Here is a 20,988-nt window from a genome sequence, read left to right as displayed (position 1 = left end):
TGTCTGAAGACAGATTGATACAGAGGCTGCTTCTACATGTCAGAGCCAAAGCTTGTACTTTTACTGCTCTACATTTATCTGATAACTTTAGTTCAATCAGTACTTCAAATTAGAAGTATTTAAGGTACTTAAAAGTCAGCTACCCAGCGGTATATAAAGTACTTCAAATTATAAGTACATAAGGTAGTAACGTCAGCTACCCAGTAATATAAAAGTACTTCATAATGGAAGTACATAAGGTAGTTACGTCACTACCCAGGTATATAAAGTACTTCATATTAGAGTACATAGGTAGTTAACGTCAGCTACCACGGTATATAAAGTACTTCAAATTAAAAGTACATAAGGTAGTCAACGTCAGCTACCCAGCGGTATATAAAGTACTTCAAATTAGAAGTATATAAGGTAGTCAACGTCAGCTACCCAGCGGTACATAAAGTACTTCAAATTAGAAGTACATAAGGTAGTTAAAGTCAGCTACCCAGCGGTACATAAAGTACTTCAAATTAGAAGTACATAAGGTAGTTAACGTCAGCTACCCAGCGGTATATAAAGTACTTCAAATTAGAAGTACATAAGGTAGTCAACGTCAGCTACCCAGCGGTATATAAAGTACTTCAAATTAGAAGTACATAAGGTAGTCAACGTCAGCTACCCAGCGGTATATAAAGTACTTCATAATGGAAGTACATAAGGTAGTTAACGTCAGCTACCCAGCGGTATATAAAGTACTTCATAATGGAAGTACATAAGGTAGTCAACGTCAGCTACCCAGTATATAAAGTACTTCATAATGGAAGTACATAAGGTAGTCAAAGTCAGCTACCAGTATATAAAGTACTTCATAATGGAAGTACATAAGGTAGTTAACGTCAGCTACCCAGTATATAAAGTACTTCATAATGGAAGTACATAAGGTAGTTAACGTCAGCTACCCAGTATATAAAGTACTTCATAATGGAAGTACATAAGGTAGTCAACGTCAGCTACCCAGCGGTATATAAAGTACTTCATAATGGAAGTACATAAGGTAGTCAACGTCAGCTACCCAGTATATAAAGTACTTCATAATGGAAGTACATAAGGTAGTCAAAGTCAGCTACCCAGTATATAAAGTACTTCATAATGGAAGTACATAAGGTAGTCAACGTCAGCTACCCAGTATATAAAGTACTTCATAATGGAAGTACATAAGGTAGTCAACGTCAGCTACCCAGCGGTATATAAAGTACTTCAAATTAGAAGTACATAAGGTAGTCAACGTCAGCTACCCAGCGGTATATAAAGTACTTCAAATTAGAAGTACATAAGGTAGTTAAAGTCAGCTACCCAGCGGTATATAAAGTACTTCAAATTAGAAGTACATAAGGTAGTCAACGTCAGCTACCCAGCGGTACATAAAGTACTTCAAATTAGAAGTACATAAGGTAGTCAACGTCAGCTACCCAGCGGTACATAAAGTACTTCAAATTAGAAGTACATAAGGTAGTCAACGTCAGCTACCCAGCGGTACATAAAGTACTTCAAATTAGAAGTACATAAGGTAGTCAACGTCAGCTACCCAGCAGTATATAAAGTACTTCAAATTAGAAGTACATAAGGTAGTTAACGTCAGCTACCCAGTATATAAAGTACTTCATAATGGAAGTACATAAGGTAGTTAACGTCAGCTACCCAGTATATAAAGTACTTCATAATGGAAGTATATAAGGTAGTTAACGTTCCGACACAATAGTCTGAATGAGGAAACGTCTGTGAATCATAAACTTCTTATTTTATTCATCACTCACTTCTGCTAAAAGGTCAGAGGTCAAACTGTCCACAGGTTGAACTGGTTATTTTTCGTTCATTGAATTTTTTTTCTGGATGGTCTGAACATCTGATTGTTTTGAGTCACTGAAGAAGAAGTGGGACAGAAAAACACAACAGGAATATAAAACTAAGATAAATAAATAAATAAATAAAGCCTGTTGTTATAGTGACACTGCCACCTAGTGGCCACAGACAGATGTGACTGCTGCCTTAATGTTTTTACTTAGTTTCTACTGTAAATAAGTAGGATGATGTTTGTTTACTGAAGCATTCCTATAAAACACACACACACACAAAGTTGTCATGTGATCACAAACGAAGCTGATCAGTGATTAAATCTTTTATTATCAAATGCAGTTTGTCTGAGAGTCTTTTCAGCCTGAAAAGTCCAAACCAAACACGTCATAAATACAACAGACCAACTCTTCAGCATAACAAGGCAGGAGCTTTAAATAGAAGATTCCTTTTAACACGACTATAAATTATACTCGTACGTGTGAGGGAGGTGAGGGGGCTGTGGAATCACTGGATGAGAGGAATGTGTGACAAGAGTCCAAAGCACTTTGGATAAAACCAAACTGGAACAACACTAAAGTGGCTCAGCTGAAATAATACCTGCACAGGGGCACATTCGCGGAGTTTGTCTGATCCATGACGAGATGTATTCAGAAGGAAACCAGAAGAACTCGGAGATTCACCTTCGAACCTGTCTGAGCTGCAGACAGAACAACACTGAACAACCAGTGGACTGGCTGCTGGTACTGGACAAGACACTTCCAGGTCTGCAGGAAAACAAAGTACTCAACTACTCAACATGGACATAAGTATGTAGACAGTGGTGAACGATTGTTTGTCATGGCTGCAGTAAGACAGATGTGACATTTCAGGCTAACTGGATGAGACTGAGGCCACGTCAGACTGTGGGATGAACGTCTGGTGACACAGCACTGATGTAGGAGCTAAACACACCTCCATCACAGCACTGACACTGCCACACACACACACACACACACACACACACACGGAGTCAGAACATAAAGAGGAAGCAGAATCAGGGAAGTACCGAGATTTCCAGACCAACATATCAACAAACATTTACAACAATGGAAGTGAGACTGAAACATGAGCAGTTTTTAAACATGAACTCTACATTATTGGGAACAATCTGTTTTAGGGTGTAAAAATAAAGGCCCAGAAAAGGAAAAAGGTGAGGAATCACAGTAAAGCAACTGTCAGCAGTGCCCCCTCCCGTCTTTAAAGTAACCGCAGCCGTGAAGCTGCTGCCTGTTTGGTTCAGTCCACTTTGGCACACTGTCACCTCGGCCGTGACCTCGGGGTTAAAGGATGCAGCAGTGCTTCTTCTTCTTCTTGCCGCTCGGCCCGTTTTTGTCTTTGCTCTCTGACATTTTCTTCTTGCGAACCTCCCGCATGAGGTCGAAGAACACCTGGGAGACAGAAGACAGACGGGCGGTGAGTGGGGGACGTCACCACTGAGGACCTGGCAGCATTTAAACACGACTGGAAAACAGAAAACGAAAAGTGAGACTGAGAACACAAACATGCAAACTCCCTGAGGGCGAGAGAACTGAGGTGAAGACGTGTTTACACAAGTTGAAAATGTTGGAGCTCCAGCAGGAAGTAGCAAATATCCTGAGGCTCTGGGACAACACTCAAAAAAGATACGCAGAAAGAAAGGAAAAGTAGTTTTTGGAGGAATCGGTCCAAACCCAAGAAGAAGAAGAAAATTTAGCAGATTAGTTTATGGGAAATAAAATGTCTCCCTCCACATTCACACCTGCTGGTCCTGACACGTAGGCAGCTCTGAGGTCACGGGAACATGTTTGTTCCAGGTGTAAATGCAAAGACCTGGAGGTTGGACAAAGTATAGATAGATACACAAACAGCTGAAGGTCCAGATGTGGTGCTGGGGTTTGTTTACCTTGTCGACGTTGGCTCTCGTCTTGGCCGAGGTCTCCACGTACTGGACCCCCCACTCGGTCGCCTTCGCCGTGGCCTCTTCGGCAGAAACCTGCCGTCGATCTTCCAAGTCCGACTTGTTCCCAACGAGGAGCAGAGGGATCGCCTCCTCCTCCTTCACCCGCAGGATCTGCTCCCTGACGGACACACAACAGACACACCACTGACCTGAATAAAGAGGCTCATAAGTGTAATAATAAAATGAGAGATCTGAGCACATCTCCTTTTAAAAAACAGCCCCATTATTTTCTGTGCCTGCGTGTGAACGCTACACAGAATCTCCCTCTACCTTTTCAACACGTGACAGATTTAACCCTGTCATGGTAAAAACTGAGCGTCAGGATCCAGGATTTGTCTGTCCCGTCTGTGAAGCTGATAACTGTTACCAATAAAACCCACTTTTCTTCACCACTAACAAGTTTTTTCCACTAGTGAAAATAAACTCATTTTGTTTTTTGTCTGGAGTTTAAATATGTGATCCCAGTTGAACACGGTAAGATTCTGCAGCCTGATGTGAAACGAAAGCCTGAAAATTTTAACAGACCTGAACTCGGACGTAGCTGTGAAGGACTCGTGCTCCGTGATGGAGAAAACCAGCAGGAAGCCTTCGCCGCTGCGGAAATAGTTGTCTCTGATGGCGGCGTAGTCCTCCTGACCCGCTGTGTCCAGGATGTCAATCTGGACGTCCTCGCCGTCCAGAACCACCTTCTTCCTGTAGCTGTCTGCCTTGGTGGGCTCGTAATCCTCCACAAACTGGAAGCAGAAAAGGGATTACAAGACAGGAAACACAAACAGCAGGGATCATGGGAACTGCGGTCTTCAGGTCTCACCTCGTCGTACATGAACTGCAGGGTGAGGGCGGACTTTCCCACACCGCCGCTGCCCACCATGATCACCTTGTGGAGAGCCAGAGAGGTCTGGTTCTTGCCCTTGCCAGACGCCATGACTCTGGTCCTTATCAGTCCAGGGGCTCAGCTACTGCACAGCTCCACCCGACTACTGACGTACAAAAACACACCCATGAATTTTAAAAACACAAGTTATTTAATATATATATAAAACCAGATTTCCATACTTACCAAAGTCTTAAGGCTCAGGCCTGTAACTCGGCCCTGCAACAAACAACAACTCATGCATAAATGAAGTCATAGCTGAGCTCAAACAAACAGGTGTGACTGATTATTTGTTGTGGTTTCATCTAATGAATCATCATGAATCAGACTGGATCAGCATTAATCACGTGGCTTTACTTCACCAACATGATTAAGATCTAGATACGCAGAAATCTTCAAAGGTTCAAAACTACTGCTACACCCTGAGTTGAGATCAGCTGGACTAAACCTCCCCAGGGAAAATATACCCGACAGGTAAACAACTGATTTACCATGAAGTCATTTTTTAAGCATAATTTCCTGCTAATGTCACAGAAGCTGCAGAGGGACTGAGGCCCAGGCGGGGCCCACTGGATCTGGTTCCGGTTCTACCCGAGTCTCCTATAAGAGCAGGATCAGGGGCCTCCTGTTAAAGAGCCACAGCAAAGCAGGTCGGGAAAGCCACTTGACCTTTGCAGGCTCCTGCCTGCAAGGACGCTAAGCGGAGGCAGAGCTGAGGTGGGGCCACATGTGAGGACGGAGGGACTCGGCTATAAAAACATGTCGGAGTTAATGTGAAATTAGAAAAGAAGAGGAACCTTCAGCTTCCTCTGTTTGAACCACTTTCTACAACACACCGAGCAGCTACTTCTGCTCTTCCCGGTTCCCGCCTTCAACCTAAAGGACGCCTCTGATTGGCTCAGCCCGTGAGGAGCACTCCCCTAATCAGGCCGCTATTGGCCGCTCGCGCTGTCCGTCACCCGAGTGAGAGCTAGCCAAACATCGATGGATGACGCTCGGGGGGGAATTGAAGCAGAAAACGCTTCGTAGCCAGGCGGAGAAAACGTAACGTCAGCCCCAACAACACACAAAAGGTCCCACAACTCACCCGCTAACGCGTTTTCCGGTATTTCGCTGACAAACCCGCCGCTCGGCGACCAAACCCAACTTTTACAAGTTGACCAGGAGGATCTCTGCCCCACCTTGTACCAGGATTCTCCAAAGATTGTCTATACTCAACGAGAGGAGTCACTGCGCTGAGAAATGCAAAGGACCTGCGAGCAGGCGGCACTAATCCATGGCCGTTACCAAGGCGACGGATTTTGGAGCTCGTCTGAAATACAGCTAAAGACAACACCGGAAACGAATAAACACTTCGCACGTTGTTGGACTGTAAAGTAAACGTCTATCGGATTCCGGTATTAGCAGTAAAATGTGGTTTCTCGCTACTGTTTTTAGTACAACCCATGAACTGACGAAACCGGAAATAAAATAAGGGCACGGAGTGATACCTCTTGCGTTTTATCTCCTCTCAGCTCCAAGCAAGATAACATGAACAGGATATGACGTCACGGCATTCCTCGTCCTTATCAATTGATTTGTTTATTTCCCTAAAAAAACAAAACAATTTTAACATTTTTAAAATCTTATTTTACGACAAAAACGAGTAAAAACGATGCTTTGTTTTGTTTAAGCCTGTCACGTGACATTTTGTGCCGTTTTGAGCAGGACTGTAATATTTTTGAACTTATTTCCTCAGTGGCGGAATGAACAAAGTACATGAACTCAAGTACTCAAGGAAAAGTCGAAGTATAAACAGGACAAAGTATTAGAAATAAAATTAATAAGTCCAGAAAAATTAGCACATTTTCCTCAAACCAACTTAAAGACTGTGAAATGTGGTTGAAAGCCCAGCACAAAGACAGTAAAACTTTGAAATATGATTAGTCTGTAAAATAGAAACATATTTACTGCTCTAAAAATATTCACATATGAATGTGATGTTCTTTATATAGTTGGACACAACTTCTACTGGTAAGAAAAGTCTCATGTTCTGTTCAAAATAAAGAATTTGTTATTCTGCAAACCTGTTAAAAGTCAATTCTTCACTATTTGTTGTTGTTGTTCCCAATAAAAACAGGATTTACACACTGCCCACTGCCTCATGTATCTCAGAGCATGTGCCTACATTACTGAATGTCATGTGTATTAGAGGCAAAGCAAAGTAGTAAAATAATATAATATAAAAATATTCATTGTATATATATAAAACTCATAAAAGCTCACTTGCAGCTGTGGTACATGTGTGTAGCTTCAGTATTTGGAACAAAGATGGCGCCATTTCATTACTTAATGCAGCATGGAGCTCAGTCCGTTTAACTCGGGGTAAAACTCTACTTTCTGTGGATTTTGGCCTAAGTTGACTTAAAGTTAAAGAAAACATGTTTTGTCTTGGAGCATCGTTTCAGACGTTTCAGCCGGACACGTTTCTTATTCCTGGAAACGTTCAAAACGCTGATTCGGTGGAGTCGCACAGAACAATGAGAGTTAGGTTTCCATCCTGTTGGGAGAAGTCAAATCAAACCAATAGTTCCAGTAAAAACAGGGTCATGTGAGGGGAAAACAGAGCTGAGCTGCTTTTACACTTCATGCTGTTTGGCCATATGATAATCAGCAGCTGAAAGGTCAAAGGTCTCCCCAGCTTTGCTACAGAGGCGGCGGCGGCGGCGGCGGCTGCTGCTGCTGCTGGCTGAGATTTGCTTTAGTGATTTTACTAACAAATGTTGCTGTCTGCACGTCCTGCCCTGTCAGAGACGCTCATTAGTCTGAGCCACCGTGGACTGTGTTACATTCGCCCTGAAAGGCTCAGCTTATTTGCAAATTTGCAGAAGTTTTTAGGTTTTAGAAGGTGCTAAAATACCACAGAGATGAGAACATGAGAACAACACTGACCGACACCGATTTCATCCAGAGCCACAGTTGTTGTTGTCCCCTGTGGGATTTAAGGACTTTTATATTAGTAACATAAATATATGTCAAGTCATTTTCTGTGAACAAGCTACACAAAAGTCCCTGCAAAGTGTTTTAATAATGCTGCAGTGAGAAAAAGTCCCCGCAAAGCACCAAAACCTGAGACTCCTCATGAAAACAGAAAATATTCCACTGTGTATGTATGAAATAACAAATTCCTTCAAAAATAAAAAGCTGCTGGTAGGTTTGAGGTTTTTATCATAGTTTTACTGTGTGTTTAAAGTATTTGATTGTGTTTTATGTGTGAGCATGAATTTCATTTGGCTTTAATTAAAAGAAAACACTGCAGGTAGTTTAAGACAAAAGTATTAATGAAATTCAGTTCACACAGTTTAAATACTCTAAACGTGTAGACACACACACACACACACACACACACACACACACACCTTGAATAAGTCTTCTTAAATGGTTCTGCAACTGCACCAGCTCAGTTTCTGTTCTGACTGGAGCCACAGACAAACCAGTTGGAGTGGCCCTAATAAGTCTGACAGTTCCAAACTGAGTCACTGGTTTTATAAGACAGAACAGCAGAGCTGGAAAACACATTTACTCACATGTGCTTGTCTCCTCGGCTGCATTTCTCAGACAACTACAATTATTATTATAACAAATTCCTGAGCATTTTACATGAAAAACAAGATCACTGGGGAAATCAATAAAAACATAATGAAAGTGTGACGTCAGCTTTAACAATAATAATCCACTAATGTGTGTGTGTGTTCATGCGCTGTGTACCTGAAGAACAGCTTTCTTTCTTTGGGGGGGGGGGGGTATACACAGCCCATGCAGTACATTGTAGTAATACTCAAACTAATGGTGCTAAAAGAATGTGACACTACAGAAATACCATCCGGGATTAAAGTGTAATATGAATCCCTTTAGGAATAATTCAGTGATTTCTCCTTGGGGAGTATTATTAACAACGCCCCCCTCCCTCTCTCCTCATTGGCCCCGCCCGCCGGATTTGACCTACCCCGTATATAACAAAGTTTTCGGTGTGTGGCGGTTCCAGAGTCTCAGACGCCAGAATGGAAACGCTGCTCGGTGCGCTCACTGGCACACCTCCTCCTCCTCATCTTCTTCTTCTTCTCCGGCAGCACCACACTGGGAGTCACGACCAAGAACGTTTGAAACACGTTTAGACAGCAAATAAAGTGAGGATGATGATGACGAGCTTCCTGTGTCTGTGGACCACAAATTGATGGATTGAACTTTAATTATGGTCAGTTGGGACTTCGGTTCTTCTCGGTTTGGGGACTATGATCAACGGAGATGCTGATTAATGAAACCATGACGCGTTTTCTGCTGATGACAGAGATGATGCCTTTTCTGTGAAGCTGATCCAAACTCCAACCCAGAGTCCCTAAAACCGGAATAGAGAGGACTGCGCTTCCCGTTTTTGACAGCCTGCTGAGAATGACCAAAGCCATGCATGTAACGATGTAATAAAAGATTTCCTGCACTCACATCCTCCAGTGAATGGAAATAAACTGCACTGACTGCTATCCAAGTGCGTCAGACCTGAGCGGACCGCCGTTACGCATGGAGACAGCTCAGGACTGAGAGGATTTTTTTGGGTCTTTATTTTTCTTCATATGATTTAAACTCTGACAAAAGAGGAAAAAAGTTTTTCTACTCCTCCTCAGACAGAAAATGAGTAGCTGTCTCTTCCGACTGGCACTCTTCGTGGCTTGCGTCCTCTCCATCCGCTGCACCGCTGCGCCCGGGACCGAGGCGGAGACGCACACGGCGTCCCGGGATACCTGCGCGTCTTGCGGCCTCGCTCAGCCGGAGGACCCTGAATCGGGCCGGCTGAACGTGGACTTACTAGAAGCGGTGAAGAGGCACATCCTAAGCAGGCTGCAGATGCGGGAGAGGCCCAACATCACGCACCCGCTCCCGAAGGCGGCCATGGTGACGGCGCTGCGGAAGCTCCACGCCGGCAAGCTGCGGGAGGACGGCAGGGTGGAGATCCCCAACCTGGACGGACACCCGATGAGCGACGATGTGCTGGAGGAGAGCTCGGAGATCATCAGCTTTGCGGAGAAAGGTGCGTAATGGAGACGAGCCAACAATGTCTTAATGTTTTTTTATTTTTCAGCCTGAAAACAAACAAAAACAAAAAAGTTCCATCTAATCTCATCAAACAACCAATTCTCTTTAACAAACTCACTCCAAAAAATAAAAATAAGACAAAGCTTGAAATTTGAAATGCGTCCTGCTGGCACCTTTTCATAGAAAATATTATAAAGGACTCAGTCCAACGTGAAATGCTTTGTCTCCAAAGCATCCTGCAGGGAGGGAAGGGCTCCCACAGAAAGAAAAGCCTTGTGCTGCAGGTTTGGAAGGATAAGAAATAAGGTGGAAAAGATCGAGACACTGCTGCTGAAAAAAGAAAAAACATCATCACATTTTCCACTTTCTCTGAAACAGGAAGGATCCAGATTGGAAAAATCTCTTCAATCTATCAGGGAAAGGCTTAAATTTGACAGAATGAGAATAACTGAGCTCTTTAGTTTGTCGTGGCTGCTTGACACACACACACACACACACACGCACACACACACACACACACACACGCACACACACACACACACACACACACACACGCACACACACACACAGGGTCATAAACAGGAGGCAGGACACTTGTTGTTCTCTGGACAATCAGTGCTGGGAACGATTTGCTGCATGTAGCTGATGAATCAGGTGCTGCTCAGGACACGGTGAACACCAGCCAGCTCTGCTGCTCTGTGTGTGTGTGTGTGTGTGTGTGTGTGTGTGTGTGTGTGTGTGTGTTTGAAGTGTGTGTCTTCATATACCGACTGAATGAGAAACAACCCAGGGAACATGCTGATGTTAAACAGATGTTGATGCAAGGGCCTGAAAACCCGCCAAAATAAAAGCAGAGACCATCTGTATCTGCTACCTGCATTGTTTTCTGAAGCTGGAAGTTTAATACCAGCACAGTAAAACTTTCTCCACAGCTTTTAACATTTGGGCTTTGTCTTCTTTTGTGTGCTGTCTATTAAATGTACCGCTGGTTGTCCCCAGTAACAAGTGCTAAAGCCTGTTTTCAGTGTATTGTCACCCTGAAGAGACACATTAGAGGCAATGATTCGTCCGTCAGCCAAGATGGAAGGAGGATGTTTTCATGTTGAACGGGGGACTCAAATGAGAAGTCCTGGGTGCAGTTTGGTGGATTAGATGATTAGATGTTTAGGTTTTGGCTTTTTCTTCCTTTGAAATCTGGATTTTTTTTGCTGCGTTCACATGCTTGACTGAAAGTTGGAGATCAGGCTTCTTAACCGAGTGCTGTGTTCATGCTCCTAAAAAAAAAAAAAAAAAAAGGCAGCACACCGGGATAAAGCCGAGCGGCTCTCCTGTGTGTCGGCAGAGGTTTGCTTCCTGCCGAGAGCCTTTTACTTTCAGATGTTTCTCTCTGTGGCCGCTGTGTCGCAGACCTTCCACCTCGGCGCCGTCCGCCTGCCAGTTGGCCGCGTTACCGGCGCTGAGCGGCTGCCAGCAGGGACATGGCACGACGACAAGGCTCAGAGGAACAATTTACTCAGGGGCGGCTGAAAGGAGCAGGGCTGAAAATGATCAACAACACCACCTGCTTCGCCCACGTGTGTCAGCGCGCTCGCCTGCGATGGTGACGGTGCTGCGTGGAAACATCTGCTTTCCGCATCAAGAAAGTCGCCGCTTTTGGGAGCAGTTAGTCTGAACCTGCGTGTCCACGATGTCATGTGTCGCTTATCCCTCGCTGTGCCGTAGTATTTCAGCTTTTGTGCGTCTGTTACTGATGTGTTTGTGCTGGTGTGTGTGTGTGTGTGTGTGTGTGTGAGGCTGAATCAGTCCCCTCAGTATAAGGTCAGAGCTTTTGTGCTGGCCATCGTGCAGCCTGAATGCAGATTGATGGGCTGAGCCCTGCAGCCTGACAGCCCATTAGAATTCACTGTGTGTTGATGTGTGTGTCACATGGAAGTACAGGCCTGCAGGAACAAACGGCGACTGCACGCTGGTGGTTTGTTACTTACTGCGTCGCAGTTCGGAGTCGGCCGAGAACAAGGAAAGCTCTGAACTGACTTTGTGTTTGTGTGTAAAATGTTCTTCAAGAACCGACGTGAAGTGTTAACAGTTAACAAAACAGTCCAGACATTTCTGTTCTGTGCTGCAGCTCGGACACGTAAAAAACTTTCTTTGTTCTTCGCACCTTTAGGCCTCGTCCTGCTGCTTTAAAGATTTAGGTCCAAACCGAACCAACTCCATCATGTAATGTGGTCAGAAGCTCCAGGACCCAGGGCTGGTCTGTCAGCTGCAGGTCCCAGGATTTAACTTTAAACTTTAAATATTTTTTAAAATAATGTTCAGTGTAATAAATGTGGAGGAACAATAATAATAAAATTATTTTCTGTAAGGGCTTTAGACACACTAACACACACACACACACACACACACACTCTAATTCCCAGTTTGCAGACTTGTATAAAAATGAGCATGTCACTAAAATACTGAGGTCAAGATCAAAATCCCCTCATCAAAATAAAAGTCTCTATTTTTAAATAATGAATTGTTTTATATTTTATTCACTTAAGCTGTAAAACTTATTAGAATTAATTTTACTTAGAACAATTGCATTTGTTATTTATTACCTATTTTAATTAATAATCCATCTATTATCGTCATTAGCAAATTGCCTAGAAATAAAACAAAGTATTATCTAACCTGTTGTTTCTCCAAATTAAATACTTTTCTATAAAAATAGTGAATAAACACACGCCCAGTGTGAAAATAGCCACCGTGTGTAGGTTTTCATCTGTAGGATGTGTTTAAAAGCAGCTCCAGCCTTGGCTGTGATGAAGCTCTGGCGTCTAATCTTTTCTGTTTTTTTTTTTTTAACATGGTGTTAAAATGCAGAGCAAAGAAAATCATTCACCCTTTTTGAAAAAGGAAGGAACGGGAGCCTCCGCATTCGAAGCCAGTCCAATTTGAATTGAAAACCTAAAGATATCACATTCTTAACTTCCCCAAGAGCATTTTGGCAACAGGGGCCTGGAAACCAGGAGACAGTCAGCATTTCTGTAGCCACAGATTTCCAGGGAGTCGTGCAGAAAATGCCCAGCGTTAAGGTTTTTGTGTGTGACGATAATTACCAGAGAGAGATTTCAAAATAAAGTGGCTGCATGACCTCATGTGGGTAAAACCATCTGCTTTTTACAGTTAATTCAGCTCAAATTTAGGTTTTTATGACTACATGACAGATGCATTTTGGGAAGCTATAGTGGAAGCATGTTACACAATCACGTCATTGCCGCAACACAGCGCGGTTTATTTATACGTCTGTTATTCCTCACTAAACATCTGTAGCTTTCAACATAGAGAAATCAAGACCTAAATATTTGTGTGGTGCGACATCAAACCAGCGGAGCAGCTGCTGTCTCTCTCTTTCTACGCAGCCTGATCGTGTTTTGACACATTCTGATCACTTCATATCAACTTTGGCTCTGATTCATTAACCTCCTGCTCTTTGTCTGTCAGTTTATCTGGGCTGTTGTGAGTAAAAAGTACAAGTTTGGGTCTGAAATGTACTGAAGTCCAACATGGAAATACTGCAGTACATACTGAAGTACATACTGAAGTACATACTGAAGTACACCTCTGCATATAGTCCATTGAGGGGATTTAAAGAGGCGTTAGACTCGTTTTCAGACTCGTTTCAGCTCGGACTTTAAGAGTAAACGGGAAAGTTTCAGCAGTTGGACACAACACGAGCTGACACATGAAGCTCCCGTCGACCCCACAGCCGCAGCTCAACTTCACCTTTGTTTTCAGTCCGGGCATCGCGGCTGATTTTTACGCTGCCTGGATGACAGCAGGCTGTAATCTGCAGGCCCATTGTGCTGCTGCTGAGTGATGACTCTGAGATTATCTTGTCTCGTGATGGATGAGGTAATGCATGTGGAGGCTCGCTAAAAGCACCGTGCTCCCTTTGAAGTTCGGCAACAAAGTCGGAGTAATCTTTGACATTTTCATGCGTTTGTGCTGCGTTCACTGGTGCGACCTGCAGACTGAGCAGCGGCCGCTCGGTCTTTTCCTCGTAAAAACCCCCGGGGTCACAGAGTGCGTCATGTTCCAACGGTGCGACTCTTCAGCCATGAAATCTGAAGTACAAGCACTGGACTTCTGTGTCCTCTTACTCTGTGGTTTCTCTCTAACTGTCAATCTCCATTTCTCCCGGTCGGCTTCGCTCAGAGTTCAGGAGGTTCAGTCGAAGCGTCTTCACCCGACAGCTGTCGATCTGCTCCTCCTCGGCGCCGTCTCTGTGGTGTGACGGTGCAGCCTGTGGTACCAGGTTCGATCCCCGTCAGATTTCTGTAAGCATCTCGAGATAAAGTGGCCAAAATGTAAAACACAGTAGATTAAAGAGGCCTCAGCTTTAGTCCTGAGTGTGCCGAGTCCTGTTTTATCGCACCATCAATTACCCAGGAGTACTCTCAGGATATTTACATGTCTCCGCTCAAGATCAAAACTTTATCCTCCCTTAATGGGAGCACTGGCCTGCAGAGCGACACACAATGAAAGCCACAAGAGCAATAGGTGAAAAGATAAATTGCAAATCCATATGCAACAGGCTAAATTAAAAACAATCTGCTGTTTTTGCTCCAGTTCATGCGCCTTCGGTTTTCATTAGCTGCAATGGAAACAGGAGGGCTGGACTCTGTAAAAACCTGTCTCTGATTTGATTCTAAAACGTGAAAGATCTTGAAAGGCTTTCTGAGCCAATGGCTGCTGAATAAAAAGCCTCTGACCATTTGCAGTCTGCTGCAGGAGCGCCCACGGGTTCTGAGCTAGTGTCATGTAAATGGTTTTTTCTTGTGTCTTCATTCTTTCAGTCCGTTGCTGCATCTCCAGCCTGAGCTCTCAGGCCTCGCTGTGACGACAGTTAGGCTCCATAAGATCTAGTTTTCAGGCGGCATTCAGCACAAAGCCTTTGAACCTTTGTGCGCCGCTCTCTGAAGGCCCCCCCTCCCCCAAAGCCACCCTGTGCTTCTCATATCTGGGCTGACTTGGAGGCCAAGTGGCCCTACGCCCAATGCCTTCCAGTCACAGTCCGCAGGATCTGTGCCACCATTAGCTGAGAGGAGGCTGCCCACCCCCCAACTCCACGCCCAGTCCCCTTTGTGGTTGTCTGGTCTTCAAAGAGCTGACAAAATGTTTATTTCAGTGTTTGCTGGTTGTTTGCAGTCGTCCAAGATGTTGTGTAAACCATGTGGCACTGATGGATTCCTCATATTTTTCTGCTTCTCTGTTAATCCCTTCATTGTGTTTGTGTTCCTCAGATGACATGGTGACATCCAAGTCCAGTCTGTTCTTCCTGATCTCCAGCGAGGGGAACCAGAACCTGTATGTGACGCAGGCCACCCTCTGGCTCTACTTCAAGCTGCTGCCGTCTGCGGCCGAGGCGCGTTCGAGGCGGAAGGTGACGGTGAAGGTGTACTACCAGGAGCCCGGCCTCGGAAGCAAGTGGAACCTGGTGGAGAAGCGGGTGGAGCTGAAGCGCAGCGGCTGGCACACCTTCACGCTGACTGACGCCGTGCGTTTGGTGTTCGAGAAGGGAGATCGGAGGCAGAACCTGGACGTTCGCTGCGAAGGCTGCGAGGCGAACGGCGTCATGACCGTCCTGCTCAACCACAACGACGAGTCCCACCGCCCCTTCCTGGTGGTACAGGCGCGACAGGCGGACAACAAACACCGAATCCGGAAGAGGGGGCTGGAGTGCGACGGCAGCAGCAACCTGTGCTGCCGCCAGCAGTTCTACATAGACTTCAGGCTCATTGGCTGGAACGACTGGATCATCGCACCGTCGGGCTACTTTGGGAACTACTGCGAGGGGAACTGTCCGGCCTACATGGCGGGCGTCCCTAGTTCAGCCTCTTCCTTCCACACGGCGGTGGTAAACCAGTACCGCTTGCGAGGGATGAGTCCGGGCTCCATGAACTCCTGCTGCATTCCCACCAAGCTCAGCACCATGTCCATGCTCTACTTTGACGATGAGTACAACATCGTCAAGCGGGACGTTCCCAACATGATCGTGGAGGAGTGTGGCTGCGCTTGAACAGGTTTTATTTAAGGTGGAACTGAAGAACGGAACTGTAAACACAATATCACAACAAAAAATGAATATAGAATCAGAATATTTATGGACGACGGAGAAAACATGCACACACACAACCTCATCCATACATATCTACACACCCTCATGTATGCCTGCACAAATACCTGTATATATATTTATGTTTGTTGATATAATTGGTTATATTCTCTGGTGGAAGAGTGTTTCCTGTCTCCAAAAACGGGACGTGAAGAGTTTCTCTCCAAATCTTTTAAGACCCACTTTAGAAAACAATCCAATCAAGTTCTAAAGTTCCTCAATTGATGTGTCTGAGATAACGAGGATCTGTTCCAAACTCACTCTCTCTACTAGTCCTTACAAAGCGACCAGATGTGACGACTGACTGTCAGAGCAGGTGGGTCTCTTGCTTTGGAAAGAAACTCTTCACGTGGAGAAAATAAACCCGACCCGGATCGTGAAGATCGCACCTTCCAGAGGTGGTTTGGGAAGCCTCCCGTTAGGCCTGACCATGGTCGGGCTGAATCGGTTCAGCCTCTTTCCGGCAAACACTTGGGACAAGCACTGACAAGTCAAGCGTCACCAACGTACAGCACTTCTGGCCACTCTGAGAAAAAAAATCTTTGCTCCGCGATCGAACCAGCTTCAAGCTAATTTGAACATTTGGACAGAACAGAAAGAAACAATCAGTAAAGACTCTTCAACAAGGTTTCTGTTACCAAACTAGCATGTGATCCTCTGAACTGACAACAAGGTGACTTGCCAATGTGAGGTGTCATACCTGAAATTCACAGCACTTGATTTTTATTCCTCCCTATTATCCTGCCTGTTCTAAGGGCTCCCTAACCCCAACACACCCTCCCCCCTGGTCTAAAATGAAGCCCTCAGTTTTCCCATCATCCCCTCTGGTTCGATCTGAGCAAATGTTCCTTTAATGGGGGGAATGAATATCAGGAATGGCCTCACATTCGCCCGTGTCTGTTCGGACACTGCAGGAAAAACCTTCCATCAGCTCCGTTGTGAAAAGGGAACGTTTGATTCCTTCCAGTCGTCAAAAAACACAAAAGTGTGAAAGCGTCTTTCATTTCAGCCAGTGGAAGTGAAACGTTGCCATACTGCTCAGTTTAGTGACGGTGCAGCTTTGCACACCATGATAGCACTTGCAGATGGAAATGCCTTTAATGAGCGCACCATCGCCCACAGCCCTAAAGGAAATAAGTGCCGCACCAGCTATGCAATGTATAGTATTTACCCATTCACCAGACAAGCTGAGCTGCAGCTCTAGAGACAAACTATCACCAATACTTGAAATGGAAACGTGGCAAGCAGGGGCACGTTGGGCTCCGGCTGGGAGGCAGATACACCACGATGTGTCTGTAAAATGTGTTTTTGTTAGGAGGTGGTGAAGCCTGGTGCTGAGAAAGATCTGACCCGCTCATTCAAATTATTATTATTATTATTATTATTATTATTATTATTAATAAAAAACAACCCGTTCCTAAGTCTTTGTGTTTAGCTAGAAAGAAAAAACGGATCCTGTCGTCGTAAACGTTTCTTTATTTTGTTAAATGGTTTTTGCCAAATCTGCTCTGGATGAAAATGTAATTGTTGCCTGGATTATATTGTTTTTCTATTTATTATTTTTCCTCCACAGAAGCATAAAGACACTAATCATGACTGCCTGGTTGAATATTTCTCCATCGTATTGAAAAACAAATTTGTTTATTTCTATGTTGAAAAGCTGGAATAAATATTATATTTTACCTTATGTAGATTTTTATGCATTTTCCAACTCTACCACTTCCACCAAACAAAGACAGCAGCTGGATCTTTGGGCCACATTGTGCCCTGTCATTACAGAGCAGTGGTTCCCAGACCAGAAACAAAAATATCTTCGATGTTTCTTTGGAGTTACTGGATATTTTTTTTACCACATTCAGCTCCTGACTACACACATTATCCTTGTTTTCAGGCTTCGAACACAAAATAAAGTTTGGGAACCGATGTGATAAATCAAATAAAGCAGGACAGAAAAATGTGATGTAGTTTTTCTTCGGGATACATGAGCTGCTGTTTTTCTTTGGTGTGGTCCCTTCAGAAACAAACAGCTACAGTTATTAAGATGTGCTGTGCAGCAGAAACCTGCAGTTTTCCACTACAAACACTATGATTCTATTATAATCGATTGGACTGATGAGGTTAATCACCTGTTGGTTGTCTTTTCTTTACCACGTTAACTGAAGCGACGTGTAGAAGGAGGCTAACTGGGGCTAACTTTGACCCAAATGTGATTTTGGAGTCTAAATGAATGTGTCCCGGTGGAGTTCCCATCACGGCCCGTTTGGCACCGTAACACACTTTGAGACACAGTTTCAGGCCTCAGTAACTTTTCAGCGACCTGTTCTCAGACACAAGCTTCACTACTACCAAACGCACATTACAGAGAAACCACTTGTCATCTCGCCGGACCCCGACCTCGCCCTCCGCCGTCACCCGCTCGCTTACTCCGCAGAGCCAGCGGTTGTTTAGAAGATTTGCACTGAGGTGTTGCGAGATTAATAATGAGAGAAATAAAATAAACAGAAACTGCCACTGAAAAATAAAGTTATTTTTATAGAAGCTAAATTGACTCTGTTCAGTTGTATTACACCGAATCAAGGAACCAAAGAGGCCAAGAGGTTTTAGCTGTTGAAAGATGTTTTTGTTGCTGTAAATGACTCTGACAGTTAAAAGAGGCCTAAACACTGTATCAGGGTATAAGATCAGTCCATAATCAGCTTAACCTCTTTTCTATTTTGTACCTAGACATGGAATATCTCATATTTTTTCATCAGATTACTTAAATAGTTTTCCTTCTTCTTTTTTGTTAGCTCTTGTTCCAGAACCATTTAGAGTAAAGCACCACCTGGTCCCTGTACAGCCGATGTACATATGAATATGCCTTTGAAATATTTTGTTCTTTGTAACTGTTGAAAAATAAATTTCTTATTACCAATATGTATGGACTTGTTGATGTCGTACGAGCGGCGGATCGAATCCCCGAACCAGCAGGAGACGTATGACGTTCTGCTGCTGGGTGTCTGTCGACGACGCCCGTAGAGCCAGATGTTTCCCTTCCTCCTTATCACGGCACATCGGACTCTCAGCTGACAAACCAAACACCCTCGTGCGGCCGATACTGGCGGCGTCTCGCCACATGTGCTGACACATTCCTGCGTTTCATGATACATGGCGGGGAGGTGTCGGAGACGCCAAAAACTCCCTCCAAGTAGCCATCAACAGAGACGCTGATGTCAGAGGGGTTTTCCCGACTTACTGCTAATCCCATCATGTCATATGTTGGAAATGTAGAATCTAAACAGATGATCAGAGCTGGGCTCAGCCCTCCTCATGCATATCTGAACTAATGACTGTGTTTGGAGACAATAACTACAATTATTAAAGACAACGAGAGAATAAAGTTCTTTATTATTAGTTATGTTTTTGTTTTTTTTTACCAGACTGAGTCCCTGTCAAAGACACTTTTGATTGGACTGGACTGATTCTGACATGTCCCTGTGTTTGACTTGAGGGACGTTATTTGGCCTCGTGACAAAAAGTGTTTAGTGATATTTTTAAAGTAAACAATCCCCGACAACTGGAAAGTACCAGGATTTTCCACAGGGCTGTTTAGTTAAAACCTGCTGGGGGAGTGGGCTGGTTTTAGTGAAGCCAACACCTGCTCCGAGTCCAGTATGTTTAGACCCTGTTTGATTGTCGTCAAAATGAACCTGACAAACAAAAGTCTTAATAAAACAAGGACGAGGGCTGGTTCTCGCTCCTACTTGGTCTTACTCTGGGAAATACACTCAACCTGCTTCTGAAAACAAATAATCAGATTTGAATCAGTACTAGATGCTGTGTACACATGTACTGAGGTTAAATACTCATTCGAAGGGACCTGGACTCCAGATTCTAGTATTTCCAAAATCCTGGTTATGGTTCTGATAATCCATAACCCAGGTACAAGTTTTATGTTCATACTCAAGTGCAGTACAAATGTACAACAATTACAAAAATCAAGACAAGAAAACCGTTTCTGTGATGCTCAGTCGCCACAAAACTACATCCCATAATATTGTATTCAAACTACAACCAGTGTTCCTGTGCAGGGAGTGAGTGCATGTGTTTGGGGAGGGTGGAGAGGAAGAACAGACCACTCCACAGAGTCGACACGCACCCACTCAGCCACACAAAGGCTCTAAACAGGCCTAATTATACCCCAGCAAATCTCAGCAGGACTTCAGGGGTCAAGTGTTTGACCTCTGGGGTCACACCCTTCACCACTGGGAGGAGAGACTCAATTGTCAGCAGCCGGTGCAGCGTCGCCAATTAGCAAATAACGAAACGCAGGATTCTGTGGAGCCTTCGCCTGCGTCCGTCACCTGAACGTGCAAAGATGTTCAGAACGTGAAGCAACAGGGAGAAACGTTGGTGTTAGGTGGCGTCAAATGATACGTCTCGGAGAGAAACAGTCGCCCCCTAATCCGACAGGTGATGAAGGGACCAGTCTGACATTGTCTGCTGCTACTCAGGAATGAGAACAGGGATGAAAGAACAAAGAGGAAAGGGAGTTAAAAGTTGATCCTGCTGGGACACGGAGGCTAAAACTAAACTGGACCGATGTGGACTCAAGCACCGTCAATACAGTTTACTGAGCAAACAACCAGAGAACTTATCGCTCATGATAGAACTGCTCTGATATTTTGTTTACAACACAACACACTGCACTATGTGACTTCCTGTTAATTTAGCTTTTAGCCGTTTCCTTAGCATCTTTGCTAACCAAACATGGCAGCTGGTTAGTAGCCAGCAGCCCGTCAGGCTGCACAGTCAAATTGGATGTAAACCAGATGGTCAGATGGTTGGAGGTCTAACAAATGTTCGTGGGGGTTGGCAAAGGGAGGAGGGAAGATGCATTAAATTCATAGCAAACGTGAGTTTTCCCTGTTCAATCTCAGTCTTTTAGAGCTGTGGACTAGTGGCCGCTGCAGGAACTGCAGCCCGGTGGTTGGAGCCACACAGTCCGGATTCCTGAGAAGAAACCGGTGCAGGAGGTTGGTTATGTTTCGGCTTCAGAGCAGCGGGCGTGTGGGAATTAAGCAGAGATTTAGTCAATTA

At 44.4% G+C, this 20,988-nt stretch overlaps 2 protein-coding genes across 5 annotated transcripts; one reads left to right on the top strand and one right to left on the bottom strand.

Moving 5' to 3' along the window:
* Nucleotides 1-2,136: 2,136 nt before the first annotated feature.
* LOC113127156 (ras-related protein ralB-B-like) lies at nt 2,137-5,966 on the bottom strand. 4 transcript variants are annotated; one of them, XM_026301459.2, is made up of 6 exons: nt 5,770-5,966; nt 4,869-4,901; nt 4,620-4,785; nt 4,334-4,542; nt 3,752-3,926; nt 2,137-3,257 (listed from the first exon to the last, which is right to left on the bottom strand). In XM_026301459.2, the coding sequence occupies exons 3-6, from the start codon at nt 4,731-4,733 to the stop codon at nt 3,150-3,152; spliced, it is 606 nt and encodes a 201-aa protein (XP_026157244.1). In that variant the 5' UTR covers nt 4,734-4,785; nt 4,869-4,901; nt 5,770-5,966; the 3' UTR covers nt 2,137-3,149. The 4 variants fall into 4 exon arrangements, with proteins under 4 accessions (XP_026157244.1, XP_026157243.1, XP_026157245.1 ...); XM_026301458.2 differs by having other exon boundaries at nt 4,620-4,788; nt 5,770-5,964; XM_026301460.2 differs by lacking the exon at nt 5,770-5,966 and adding an exon at nt 5,174-5,726 and having other exon boundaries at nt 4,620-4,788.
* Nucleotides 5,967-8,708: 2,742 nt separating this feature from the next.
* LOC113127154 (inhibin beta B chain) lies at nt 8,709-17,591 on the top strand. Its single transcript, XM_026301457.2, has 2 exons — nt 8,709-9,744; nt 15,038-17,591. Exons 1-2 carry the CDS (start codon nt 9,348-9,350, stop codon nt 15,811-15,813), a joined length of 1,173 nt encoding a protein of 390 aa, XP_026157242.1. The 5' UTR covers nt 8,709-9,347; the 3' UTR covers nt 15,814-17,591.
* The last annotated feature ends 3,397 nt before the right edge of the window (nt 17,592-20,988 follow it).

The sequence above is a fragment of the Mastacembelus armatus genome, chromosome 2 (genome assembly GCF_900324485.2).
Source record: "Mastacembelus armatus chromosome 2, fMasArm1.2, whole genome shotgun sequence".
NCBI lineage: Eukaryota > Metazoa > Chordata > Actinopteri > Synbranchiformes > Mastacembelidae > Mastacembelus > Mastacembelus armatus.
Note: the sequence above shows the minus strand (reverse complement) of the source record. Positions and strands in the feature narration are given on the sequence as shown.

Bases quoted from the DNA above. Each gene is read 5' to 3' on its own strand.
- LOC113127156 (XM_026301459.2), bottom strand. From the start codon at position 4,733: ATGGCGTCTGGCAAGGGCAAGAACCAGACCTCTCTGGCTCTCCACAAG. The intron at 4,543-4,619 runs GTGAGACCTGAA...TTCTGCTTCCAG, and splicing joins TGCAGTTCATGTACGACGAG to TTTGTGGAGGATTACGAGCC. The intron at 3,258-3,751 runs GTAAACAAACCC...TCTGTCTCCCAG, and splicing joins CGAGAGCCAACGTCGACAAG to GTGTTCTTCGACCTCATGCG.
- LOC113127154 (XM_026301457.2), top strand. From the start codon at position 9,348: ATGAGTAGCTGTCTCTTCCGACTGGCACTCTTCGTGGCTTGCGTCCTC. The intron at 9,745-15,037 runs GTGCGTAATGGA...TGTGTTCCTCAG, and splicing joins CATCAGCTTTGCGGAGAAAG to ATGACATGGTGACATCCAAG.